Here is a 12873-nt window from a genome sequence, read left to right as displayed (position 1 = left end):
TTAAAAATTTCATTTAATTTTTTTTCAATAAAATCATGAGAAAATCGAATTGTGACGCTGATCTTGTGACTCGAATCGTGCGTTGGGTGAATCGGTGCGTGTCCCGGTTTGTGGGCTGGTCCTCAGTGGGGTTTGTCTCTGTTCAGCTGCTTGCTTGCGTCCGAGTCTTTCCCAGAGCCCCTCTCATTTTCTGTTCAAGTTTGCAAACAGTCATTACACACGGCACACAAGCATTCCTAGCTGAGGTACACTGTCCAAAAAAAAAGTAATACTAATATCTGGGTTTGTCATCGTTGTGGCAGCTGTGGCGAGAGCTGTTATCTGTTTTGCAAATGAACGTGTTGGTTTTACTGTGCTGTGTAATAATGAGGGCCGGCACGTGTAGCGAGGGGATTCACATCACTCCTCCTCACGTTCTGTTCAGCATGCAGTCATGTCCGCTGATTATCTGGACCTCTCTGAGAGCAGAAGCTTCCAAGTCTTAGTTGAACACTGCTAATGTCAAGCATATCGAGTCCCTGAACAGTGATTTGATGCCTCATGCAGTACTCAGATAATCATCAATAAATTCAGCTGATTCTGATGGAATACAGTGGTGCTTGAAAGTTTGTGAACCCTTTAGAATGTTCTATATTTCTGCATAAATATGACCTAAAACAGCATCAGATTTTCACACAAGTCCTAAAAGTAGATAAAGAGAACCCAGTTAAACAAATGAGACAAAAATATTATACTTGGTCATTTATTTATTGAGGAAAATGATCCAGTATTACATATCTGTGAGTGGCAAAAGTATGTGAACCTTTGCTTTCAGTATCTGGTGTGACCCCCTTGTGCAGCAATAACTGCAACTAAACGTTTGCGGTAACTGTTGATCAGTCCTGCACACCGGCTTGGAGGAATTTTAGCCCATTCCTCCGTACAGAACAGCTTCAACTCTGGGATGTTGGTGGGTTTCCTCACATGAACTGCTCGCTTCAGGTCCTTCCACAACATTTCGATTGGATTAAGATCAGGACTTTGACTTGGCCATTCCAAAACATTAAGCGTTCTTTGGGCGGCACGGTGGTGTAAGTGGTTAGCACGGGCGCCTCACAGCAAGAAGGTTCTGGGTTCAAACCCAACGGCCGGTGAGGGCCTTTCTGTGTGGAGTTTGCATGTTCTCCCCGTGTCTGCGTAGGTTTCCTCCGGGTGCTCCGGTTTCCCCCACAGTCCAAAGACATGCGGTTAGGTTAATATGGGACGGCCTTGGGCTGAGGTGCCCTTGAGCAAGGCACCTAACTCCCAACTGCTCCCTGGGCTGCCCACTGCTCTGGGTATGTGTGTGTGCTCATTGCTCACGTGTGTGCATGTGTGTGTTCACTGCTTCAGGTGGGTTAAATGCAGAGAGGAAATTTCATAAGTGTGTGATGAATAAAGTTGTGCTTTCTTTCTTTGGTAGAACGACTTGTGTGCTTAGGGTCGTTGTCTTGCAGCATGACCCACCTTCTCTTGAGATTCAGTTCATGGACAGATGTCCTGACATTTTCCTTAAGAATTCGCTGGTATAATTCAGAATTTATTGTTCCATCAATGATGGCAAGCCGTCCTGGCCCAGATGCAGCAAAACAGGCCCAAACCATGATACTACCACCACCATGTTTCACAGATGGAATAAGGTTTTTATGTTGGAATGCAGTGTTTTCCTTTCTCCAAACATAACGCTTCTCATTTAAACCAACAAGTTCTATTTTGGTCTCATCCGTCCACAAAACATTTTTCCAATAGCCTTCTGGCTTGTCCACGTGATCTTTAGCAAACTGCAGATGAGCAGCAATGTTCTTTTTGGAGAGCAGTGGCTTTCTCCTTGCAACCCTGCCATGCACACCATTGTTGTTCAGTGTTCTCCTGATGGTGGACTCATGAACATTTAACATTAGTCAATGTGAGAGAGGCCTTCAGTTGCTTAGAAGTTACCCTGGGGTCCTTTGTGACCTTGCCGACTGTTACATGCCTTGATCTTGGAGTGATCTTTGTTGGTCGACCACTCCTGGGGAGGGTAACAATGGTCTTGAATTTCCTCCATTTGTACACAATCTGTTGGACTGTGGATTGGTGGAGTCCAAACTCTTTAGAGATGGTTTTGTAACCTTTTCCAGCCTGATGAGCATCAACAACGCTTTTTCTGAGCTCCTCAGAAATCCCCTTTGTTCGTGCCATGATACACTTCCACAAACATGTGATGTGAAGATCAGAATTTGATAGATCCCTGTTCTTCAAATAAAGCAGGGTGCCCACTCACACCTGATTTGTCATCCCATTGGTTGAAATCACATGACTCTAATTTCACCTTAAAATTAACTGCTAATCCTAGAGGTTCACATACTTTTGCCACTCACAGATATACAATATTGGATCATTTTCCTCAATAAATAAATGACCAAGTATAATATTTTTGTCTCATTTGTTTAACTGGGTTCTCTTTATCTACTTTCCGGACTTGTGTGAAAATCTGATGATGTTTTAGGTCATGTTTATGCAGAAATATAGAAAATTCTAAAGGGTTTGCAAACTTTCAAGCACCACTGTAGATGTTGTTTTTTTTTTAGCTCAGATCCCAAAATAGTAATCAGATTAATTTGTTTAGAAGAGAGATTTTCTCAGACTGAGTACTGACTCCGAGAGTGTGAACGTCAGGTAGTAAAGTCACTAATCATTCAAGATTTATTGTACTGTTATGAATTCAGATCATCCTGCTGAAATGTCACTTTTGTCTCTGTGTGAGAAAGTTAGTGTATTTGGGAGCGAAGTGATGTGAGCGAGGGAAGTGTTCAGCTGATCGTGTTTCTGAGATCATCATCCACAGTAAGGATACAGGTGTCGAGAACATTCATGGTAGTTTCTTGGGCATTAAAAAATATTAGACTGTTTATTTGACATAAATTATTCTTAATTGTTTAAAATGTTTCGGCATGTGGCGATTGATCTGAGTACTCCTGGAGGCATTGGGTCACTGTTCAGGGACTCGATATGCTCCACATGGGCAGTATTCAGCTCAGACTTGGGTCTGTTCAGAAACATCAGATTCTGCTCTCAGAGAGGTCCAGATAATCAATGGACATGACTGCATGCTGACCAGAACACATCACCACCTTTTAATATTTCAGCAGTAGTGATGAGTTTACGGCTGGAAGGGAGGCAGTTTTGAAGCATTTTCATGCTTTTTAAAGGTAGACCGCCTTTCAGATTTTTCAAGTGTAGGTCATAAAAAAAAACATTCCCTGACACCCAATTATTTTTTTAGTAGACCAAAAGCTACTGAATTCGAATCACAGACTTCCAATCTTATTCTAATCGAACAATTAATATATTTAGATCCACGTGGCACTAAATTCGCCACTATTTTTTCCTGCTTCACCATGACCCAATTCAAGATACTATGTCATGCATCACATCATGTGGTGGGCTTTCCCCTTTTGCGCAAGGCATTGTGGGATACAAATTTGAAACAGGAGAGAAAAATGGAGGATGTGAGTGTGCGAATGAAACGTGAAAGACCGACTACAGTAACGGAAAGTGAGAAGAAAAGACATTACTCTGCTGGATCTGTTAGGGTTTTGCTGGGATTCGAACCTGGTTCGTTGGTGTGATAATCCAGCAAACCCCCACTAGGCCACCAGGGGGATGACTCAAATGCAGAGGCGTGAGGCGGAAGTAGAAAAATAATCAAAAGGTTTATTTAAACTATATACACTATATACAGGGCAAAACAAAAGACAAAAAAAAACCAAAGAGTATAATCCAAAAGAAAAGCAAAGTGCAAAAATTCAAAAGCTAAGAAGATCAAAAAACACAGTACAAAGGAAACTGGAGATAAACATAACAGCACAAAGACTCCGTGACAAGAGGACTGAACTCAGGGGTATAAATAGACAAACTAATTAAGGACACAGGTGAAGATAATTAGGCAATTAACACAAACTCAAAACACAGGAACAGTGGCGGCCTCTAGAGGCCAAAATGAACACGACATGAAAAGGAAATAACAGCGGCCTCTAGAGGCCAAAACAGTCCTAGTCCTAACAGGACCCCCCCCTCTAGGAGCGTCTCCTGACGTTCCCAGGGCGATCCGGATGGGCCGAATGGAAGTCCCGACATAGTTCTTTATCAAGGACATCCCGAGCAGGAACCCAGCAGCGCTCCTCAGGACCATAGCCCTCCCAGTCCACCAGATATTGCAACCCGCCGCGGACCCGGCGGGAGTCAAGCAGGCGATTCACAGTGAACACAGTCTGCCCCTGGAAGATGCGGGGGGGTGGGGGGTTCCTAGGGGCAGGGGCATACGTAGACGTCAGTACGGGCCGTAACAGGGAAACATGGAAAGTGGGGTTGATCCTCAGAGTCCGGGGCAACTGGAGCCGGTAGGAGACAGGGTTCACCCTGCGCACCACCTTGAAGGGGCCAATGTAGCGAGGAGCAAGCTTGCGGTTCTCCACCCGCAGTGGAAGGTCCTTAGTGGACAGCCAAACACGCTGCCCAGGGCGGAAAGCGTGTGCAGGTCTTCTATGGCGGTTGGCCTGAGTCTGGTTGGTTCTGGAGGTCTGTATGAGGGTCTTCCTGACCTTGCTCCAGGTCTTGCGACACCGTCTCACATATTGGTTGACCGAGGGCACCCCCGCGTCCTCCTCCTGGTCCGGGAACAGAGGTGGCTGGAACCCGAATTGGCACTGGAATGGCGACAGCTTGGTGGCCGATGACTGCAGGGTGTTGTGGGCGTACTCCGCCCATGGCAGCCAGGTGCTCCACGATGTCGGGTTATCCATAGCCAGGCCTCGCAGGGTGGTTTCCAGGTCCTGGTTGAGCCTCTCCGTCTGACCATTGGACTGTGGGTGAAACCCAGAGGAGAGGCTGGCAGTGGCTCCGATGACCTTGCAGAACCCGTGCCACACTCGGGAGGAGAACTGGGGCCCTCGGTCTGAGACGATGTCCTGTGGAAGACCAAAGACTCGGAAGACATGATTAAACAAAAGTTTCGCAGTTTCAAGAGCAGAGGGGAGTTTGCACAGTGGTATGAAGCGGCAGGCCTTGGAGAATCTGTCAACTAAGACCAAAATGACCGTGTTACCTTGTGACTCAGGGAGACCCGTGATAAAGTCGACTGCCACGTGGGACCAGGGACGCCGGGGAATGGTCAGAGGATGCAGGAGACCCTGGGGACGCTGTCGTGGGTTCTTGGTTCTGGTGCAAACCTCACAGGACAGGACAAATGACCTTACTTCCTTCTCCATGTTAGGCCACCAGAAGTGTCTTTTCAGGAAGTCCAGGGTCCTCCGAGCTCCCGGGTGGGCGGTGAGAGGGGAAGAGTGACCCCACTGGAGAACCTTGGCCCGGGCTTGATGTGGGACGTACAAGAGGCCTGGTGGCCCCGTCCCAGGACCGGGGTCCTGGCGTTGGGCTCGTCGGACAGCCTCCTCAATACCCCAGCGGACAGGGGCCACAATCCGGGACACAGGGATAATAGGCCCGACTTCATTCTCCCTGTTAGTGGCAGAGAACAGTCTGGACAGTGCGTCAGGTTTGGTGTTCTTGGAGCCGGGGCGGTATGAGAGGGTGAAGTCAAACCGACTGAAAAACAGGGCCCACCTAGCCTGTCGAGGGTTCAGTCTCTTGGCTTGCTGGAGGTACTCCAGGTTCTTGTGGTCAGTCCAAACCAGGAATGGATGTTGTGCTCCCTCCAGCCAGTGCCTCCACTCCTCAAGGGCCAGTTTGACCGCTAGCAGTTCTCGATCCCCCACATCGTACCGGGACTCAGCAGGACTCAGGCGGTGGGAGAAGTAAGCGCAGGGGTGCAGCTTTCCTTCCGAACGTTGAGAGAGCACCGCGCCGACACCACTGTCCGAGGCGTCCACCTCCACGATGAATGGTTGGGAGGTGTCCGGGAGAACCAGAATGGGTGCCGTGCAGAAGCGGTCCTTGAGGTCTTTGAACGCCTTTTCTGCCTGAGGAGACCAGCCATAAGATCCACCTGTCCCTTTGGTGAGGTCTGACATGGGTGCTGCCACAGAACTGAAGTTCCTGATGAACTTGCGGTAGAAGTTAGCGAATCCTAAGAACCGCTGAACCTCCTTAACGGACTTGGGAGTAGGCCAATCCCGGACGGCCAGGGTCTTGGCAGGGTCCATTTGGAGTTGGCCTGTCCGTACAATAAATCCCAGAAAGGAGACCTCGGGAACATGAAATTCGCATTTCTGGGCCTTGGCGAACAGATTGTTCTGTAGCAGCCTCTGGAGAACCTGGCGGACATGGTGGCGGTGCTCCTGCACGGTCTTGGAAAAGATAAGGATGTCGTCGAGGTAGACAAAAACGTATAGGTTAATCATGTCCCTTAAGACGTCGTTGATTAGGGCCTGAAAAACAGCTGGTGCGTTGGTGAGTCCGAAGGGCATCACCTGGTATTCGTAGTGCCCAGACGGGGTGTTAAAGGCAGTCTTCCACTCGTCTCCCTGTCGGATACGGATGAGGTGGTATGCGTTCCGTAGGTCCAACTTGGTGAAGACGGTGGCGCCTTGGAGCAGGTCGAAAGCTGTGGACATCAGCGGAAGGGGATATCGGTTGCGCACAGTGATCTTATTCAGGCCCCTGTAATCAATACATGGTCGGAGCCCCCCATCCTTCTTGCCGACAAAGAAGAAGCCGGCTCCAGCAGGTGAAGTGGAGGGTCGAATAAACCCAGAGACCAGGGCATCTTTGAGGTATTCCTCCATGGCCTTGCGTTCTGGCTGAGAGAGTGAAAACAGTCTGCCACGAGGAGGGGTAGTCCCAGGGAGCAAGTCGATGGCACAGTCGTAGGCCCGGTGCGGAGGAAGAACGGCGGCCCTGCTCTTGCTGAATACCTCCTTGAGATCCCAGTACTCTGTGGGAACTTGAGATAACTCGGTGAGATCAGGGGGCTCGGCAGGAGACACAGGAGAGCTAGAGAGCAGACAAGAGGCATGGCACACAGGGCCCCATTCCACAACCTGGCTTGTTACCCAGTCTATGCGAGGGTTGTGGCGGGTAAGCCAAGGAAGGCCTAGAATCACTGGGAACTCTGGTGAAGGAATCAGGTGCAGGGATATTTCTTCCTTGTGACCTTGAGACTGGAGGAAAACTGGAGAAGTAACTTGGGTGACTCTTCCATCACCTAACGCTTGGCCATCGAGGGCAGACACAGACAGTGGGACTTCAAGAGGTGCAGTCGGAATATTGATGCTTTGGGCGAAGTGAATATCCATAAAGTTCCCAGCCGCCCCTGAGTCTATCAAAGCTTGACAAGAGTGGACAGACTCACCCCAGGAGATGGAGACCGGGATGTAGATTCCTTGGCCAGGGAGTCCGGGAGAGAGGGTAGGCCCCGTCACAACCCTCCCTCGGCTGGACGGGGCGGTCCTTTTCCCAAGAGTTCGGGACATGATGCTCGGAAGTGACCAGGCTTGCCACAGTAGATGCAGCACTTGTCCCTCCTTCTGCGCTCCCTCTCAGATGCGGAGAGGCGAGTACGACCCACTTGCATGGGTTCTGGACAGTCACTGAAGGAGGTAGACGGTCTCCAGGTAGAGGTAGGGAGGCTGGGGGGGCTCAAGGCTTGGTGGCGTTCTCTCATCCTGTTGTCCAGACGAATAGCATGTGAGATGAGGGTTTCGAGGTCACTTGGGCATCCAATAGAGGCCAGACCGTCCTTGATGGGGTCAGACAGACCATGGTGGAAGGCTGACACCAGGGCAGTCTCGTTCCATCCACTTACTGCTGCGAGTGTTCGGAACGAGATGGCGTAATCTGCGACGCTTCCTCCTTGCCGGATGGACATGAGCTTTCGGGCTGCGTCGGTACTGATGTCTGCCTGATCGAAGACCCGAAGCATCTCTTCAGAAAAAAGCTGGAAATCAAAGCACTCAGGTCCCTGTCTTTGCCAGATAGCAGTAGCCCAGGCTCGCGCCTTACCAGCTAATAAGGTGATCACAAAGGCAATCTTGCGGCGATCCGTAGTGTAGGTGGTAGGCTGAAGCTCAAAGGTGAGTTGACACTGGGTAAGGAACTCTCGGCACTCACTGTGCTTGCCGTCATACCTCTGTGGTGCAGGAAGGCTGGGTTCGCGAGGTGAAGAAGGCAGCATTGCAGGAGGCACTGGAGCAGGAGTGGGAGCTGGATCAGGAGCAGGAACTGGATCAGGAGCAGGAGATGCAGGCAGAGATGTCAGCTGTGCCAGGGTTTTCCCAATTTGCTGAAGCAGTTCCTCGTGGCGAGCGAGGGCCTCACGTTGGCTGGTGAGCGTACGTCCATGAGCGTCCATGGTCGCTATGAAGATTGTCAAAGCTGCCATAATTCCCTGAAGGTTGGCCGGGTAGACAGTTGAAGCAGCCTCTGCTGAGTCGGTCATGACGGAGTCTTTCTGTTAGGGTTTTGCTGGGATTCGAACCTGGTTCGTTGGTGTGATAATCCAGCAAACCCCCACTAGGCCACCAGGGGGATGACTCAAATGCAGAGGCGTGAGGCGGAAGTAGAAAAATAATCAAAAGGTTTATTTAAACTATATACACTATATACAGGGCAAAACAAAAGACAAAAAAAAACCAAAGAGTATAATCCAAAAGAAAAGCAAAGTGCAAAAATTCAAAAGCTAAGAAGATCAAAAAACACAGTACAAAGGAAACTGGAGATAAACATAACAGCACAAAGACTCCGTGACAAGAGGACTGAACTCAGGGGTATAAATAGACAAACTAATTAAGGACACAGGTGAAGATAATTAGGCAATTAACACAAACTCAAAACACAGGAACAGTGGCGGCCTCTAGAGGCCAAAATGAACACGACATGAAAAGGAAATAACAGCGGCCTCTAGAGGCCAAAACAGTCCTAGTCCTAACAGGATCTGCAGGAGGGCTGGACAATATGATCTATCAATATCTGTCACGTCCACGCATGTCTGCATTCGGAGCACGCAATGGCACACCTCGGACTGCAGCCACACTCAACCTCATTAGGACTAATTGCCATGCACCTGTTCCTGATCCGAGCACAATCACAGCTTGCACTAATAAGGACTCTCCGTGCATACAGACTTGGCGAAGTATACACACTGTTCCTACACACCTCAGCTTTGCTTTACGTTATAAGCATGCACTGCCAGTGTGATCATGTGAAGGTCCTGGATCTAGTCAGAGTTTCACTCTTGGGGCACTTTCACAACATTTTACCCAACACCAGAGTGATTTTAGAGCTACGTTTACTGAAGCTTTTGTATTGTCCAGTTATCTACCTACAAGATCTGAATCTCCCCACATACCCACAGCTGGCTTTATTAACACATATCAATGGTGTGACTTTTCTCGGAGGTGGGAGGAAATTCCATCTTTTGGCCTCTGGTTAAAATGAGTTCCTGTTCATGCTGTGATCAGCCATGTTTTGACGTCACTCAATGAACTTGATTTGGGAGACCGTTTGGTGTTCTTCAGTAGGAATTCTGAGTTGAGGAAATGTTTTCTTTTTTCCCTAGAGATCAGAGTCCTGAGTTATGAGCTTTACTGGAATCCAGCATTATCACCTCTCTTACACTGTGTACTACAACCCCAAATCAGAGAAACTCGGGATGGTGTGGAAAATGCAAATAAAAACGAAAGAAAGCAGTGATTCCTAAATGTACTTTGAATTGTATTTTGTTGCAGACAGAATGAACCAGAGATATTTCATGTTTTGTTGGTCAACTTCATTTCATTTGTTAATTTACATCCATTCCTGCGTTTCAGGCCTGCAACACATTCCAAAAAAAGTTGGGATGGAGTAAGTTAGGGCTAGTAATGAGGTAAAACAATTTAATAATGATGTGATTTGAAACAGGTGCATGGAATCATGTTTTGGTACAAAATCAGTATCCAGGAAAGGCCTAGTCTTTAAGGAGTAAAGATGGGCCGAGGATCTCCAGTTTGTCAACAAGTGCGTGGGAAAATTATTGAAATGTTTTAAAAACAAATGTTCTTCAAATTAAGATATGAAGTGATTTTGCATATTTCACCCTCTACGGTGCATAATATTATTAAACAATTCAAGGAATCTGGAGGAATTTCAGTGTGTAAAGGGCAAAGGGCTCAAGCCTAATCTGAACCCCCGTGATCTCAGATCCCTCACTGCGTCAAGAACCGTCATTCATCTATAGCTGATAGAACCACATGGGCTTGGGATTACTTTGGAAAGCCTTTATCAAGCTACAATACAGAGTTACATCCACAAACACCAGTTAAAACTTTTACTGTGCAAAAAGGAAGCCTTATGTTAACTGCGTCCAGAAGCGCCGTCGACTTCTCTGGGCTCGGAGGCATCTGGGATGGACCATCACACAGTGGAAACGTGTATTGTGGTCAGGTCAATCAGTGTTCCAGGTCTTTTTAGGAAGAAATGGACACTGTGTGCTCTGAAGACACAAAGGACCATCCAGACTCTTACCAGGAACAAGTCCAAAAGCCAGGGTGTGTCATGGTATGGGGTTGTGTCAGTGCCCTTGGCAAAGGTAACTTACACTTCTGTAATGGAGCATTGATGCTGAAAAGTACGCTGAGATTTTGGAGCAACATCTGCTGTCTTCAAGATGACATCTTTTCCAGGGAGATTTCAACAAGACAAGACAACGCAAAACCACATTCTGCTCACATTACAAAGGCGTGGCTGTGGAAGAAGAGGGTGTGTCCCCATCTGTCCCTAATAGAGGATGTGTGGGGAATTTAGAAATGAAAAATATGACAACGATGGTGACCCCATCATAACTGTTTCACACTTTCAGACCTGTTTACAGGAAGAACGGGACAAAATAACACCTGAAACACTTCATCACTTGGTGTCTTCAGTCCCTAAGTGTCATGAGACGGAACGGGAACATTTATAAAAATGGGAAATGCTTTACTGTCACAACTTTATTGAAATGTTTTGCAAGGATTAAAATTGAAATATGTTTATTTGATGTTTTACCTCATGATTTTTTTTTTCAAAATTGTGTTGTATTGTTTTGAGTGTAATACAGGTCAAAGATTGTTTACAAATCATTGTTTTCAGTTTTAATTTCAGTTTCAACATCCCGTCCCAACTTTTTCTGTTGTGTAAACCGTATATTCTATCAGCTATAATCTACAGAAACCTTTAGCCTTTATGGTGTGGGTGTGGTCTGTGGATTTAACTCATTTTTATCCCTTTCTACTTGCAGGTACTGGGGGAACAGCTGTATAGCGAGTAGAGAGGATAGCCGCCCCACCTGACTCCCTCAAAGCCATGCACAGCAAGAACCGTAAGTGCAACAGTCCCACTCCTCCAGCGCACTTCATCCGTTTCTGTTTCTTTGAATGCAACCTCAATTCATTTGCTGATATTTGCAATGCTAACTGGGCACTTTTATTAGGAACACCACGCTCATACTGGGAAGCATACCTCGTTTCCAACCTCAGCTCTTCATGGTATGGATGAGAAGGTGCTGGAAACAGTCCTTTGACATTCTGGTCCATGTTGACATGAATACATTACCTCATCACTGTAGATATGTCAGCTGCACATTACTGCTTTGAACCTCCTGTTCTACCACACTCTAAAGGTTTCGGTTCAGGTGACTGGTCAGCCGCAGTACTTGGAGAGGTTGTGGGGTTCAAACCATGGGTGGTTGGCATTAAAGGGCCCAGTGTGTGCCAAGAACACATTTTCCACACTCCCACTGAAATGTTCACACAAGGAAGAGCAATATCACCACCATGATACTGATGGGTCATGGATTCATGCTGTTGATGCCAAATTCTGACCCTGCCATCTTCTTAATTCACCAGAAACCATCATCAGACCAGGTGATGTCATCGAGTCTACAGCCACCTTTTACAACCCCGATTCCAAAAAAGTTGGGACAAAGTACAAATTGTAAATAAAAACGGAATGCAATAATTTAAAAATCTCAAAAACTGATTTTGTATTCACAATAGAACACAGACAACATATCAAATGTCGAAAGTGAGACATTTTGAAATTTCATGCCAAATATTGGCTCATTTGAAATTTCATGACAGCAACACATCTCAAAAAAGTTGGGACAGGGGCAATAAGAGGCTGGAAAAGTTAAAGGTACAAAAAAGGAACAGCTGGAGGACCAAATTGCAACTCATTAGGTCAATTGGCAATAGGTCATTAACATGACTGGGTATAAAAAGAGCATCTTGGAGTGGCAGCGGCTCTCAGAAGTAAAGATGGGAAGAGGATCACCAATCCCCCTGATTCTGCGCCGACAAATAGTGGAGCAATATCAGAAAGGAGTTCAACAGTGTAAAATTGCAAAGAGTTTGAACATATCATCATCTACAGTGCATAATATCATCAAAAGATTCAGAGAATCTGGAAGAATCTCTGTGCGTAAGGGTCAAGACCGGAAAACCATACTGGGTGCCCGTGATCTTCGGGCCCTTAGACGGCACTGCATCACATACAGGCATGCTTCTGTATTGGAAATCACAAAATGGGCTCAGGAATATTTCCAGAGAACATTATCTGTGAACACAATTCACCGTGCCATCCGCCGTTGCCAGCTAAAACTCTATAGTTCAAAGAAGAAGCCGTATCTAAACATGATCCAGAAGCGCAGACGTCTTCTCTGGGCCAAGGCTCATTTAAAATGGACTGTGGCAAAGTGGAAAACTGTTCTGTGGTCAGACGAATCAAAATTTGAAGTTCTTTATGGAAATCAGGGATGCCGTGTCATTCGGACTAAAGAGAAGAAGGACAACCCAAGTTGTTATCAGCGCTCAGTTCAGAAGCCTGCATCTCTGATGGTATGGGGTTGCATTAGTGTGTGCGGCATGGGCAGCTTACACATCTGGAAAGACACCATCAATGCTG

At 47.1% G+C, this 12873-nt stretch overlaps 1 protein-coding gene across 5 annotated transcripts in view; it reads left to right on the top strand.

The window, feature by feature from the left end:
- Positions 1 to 12873, top strand: part of atxn7l1 (ataxin 7-like 1) — a 69449-nt gene that overhangs the window by 6080 nt on the left and 50496 nt on the right. For 4 of the 5 annotated variants that reach the window (XM_060903837.1, XM_060903835.1, XM_060903836.1 and 1 more), the window contains one exon: positions 11210 to 11290. In XM_060903837.1, the coding sequence (XP_060759820.1) occupies positions 11275 to 11290 (16 nt within the window). In that variant the 5' untranslated portion in view covers positions 11210 to 11274. Of the gene's footprint in view, positions 1 to 11209; positions 11291 to 12873 lie in introns of those variants that run through there. The other variant, XM_060903839.1, reaches the window with a different exon arrangement.

The sequence above is a fragment of the Neoarius graeffei genome, chromosome 21, assembly GCF_027579695.1.
Source record: "Neoarius graeffei isolate fNeoGra1 chromosome 21, fNeoGra1.pri, whole genome shotgun sequence".
Classification (NCBI taxonomy): domain Eukaryota; kingdom Metazoa; phylum Chordata; class Actinopteri; order Siluriformes; family Ariidae; genus Neoarius; species Neoarius graeffei.
This window is presented reverse-complemented; position numbering and strand designations above follow the sequence as displayed.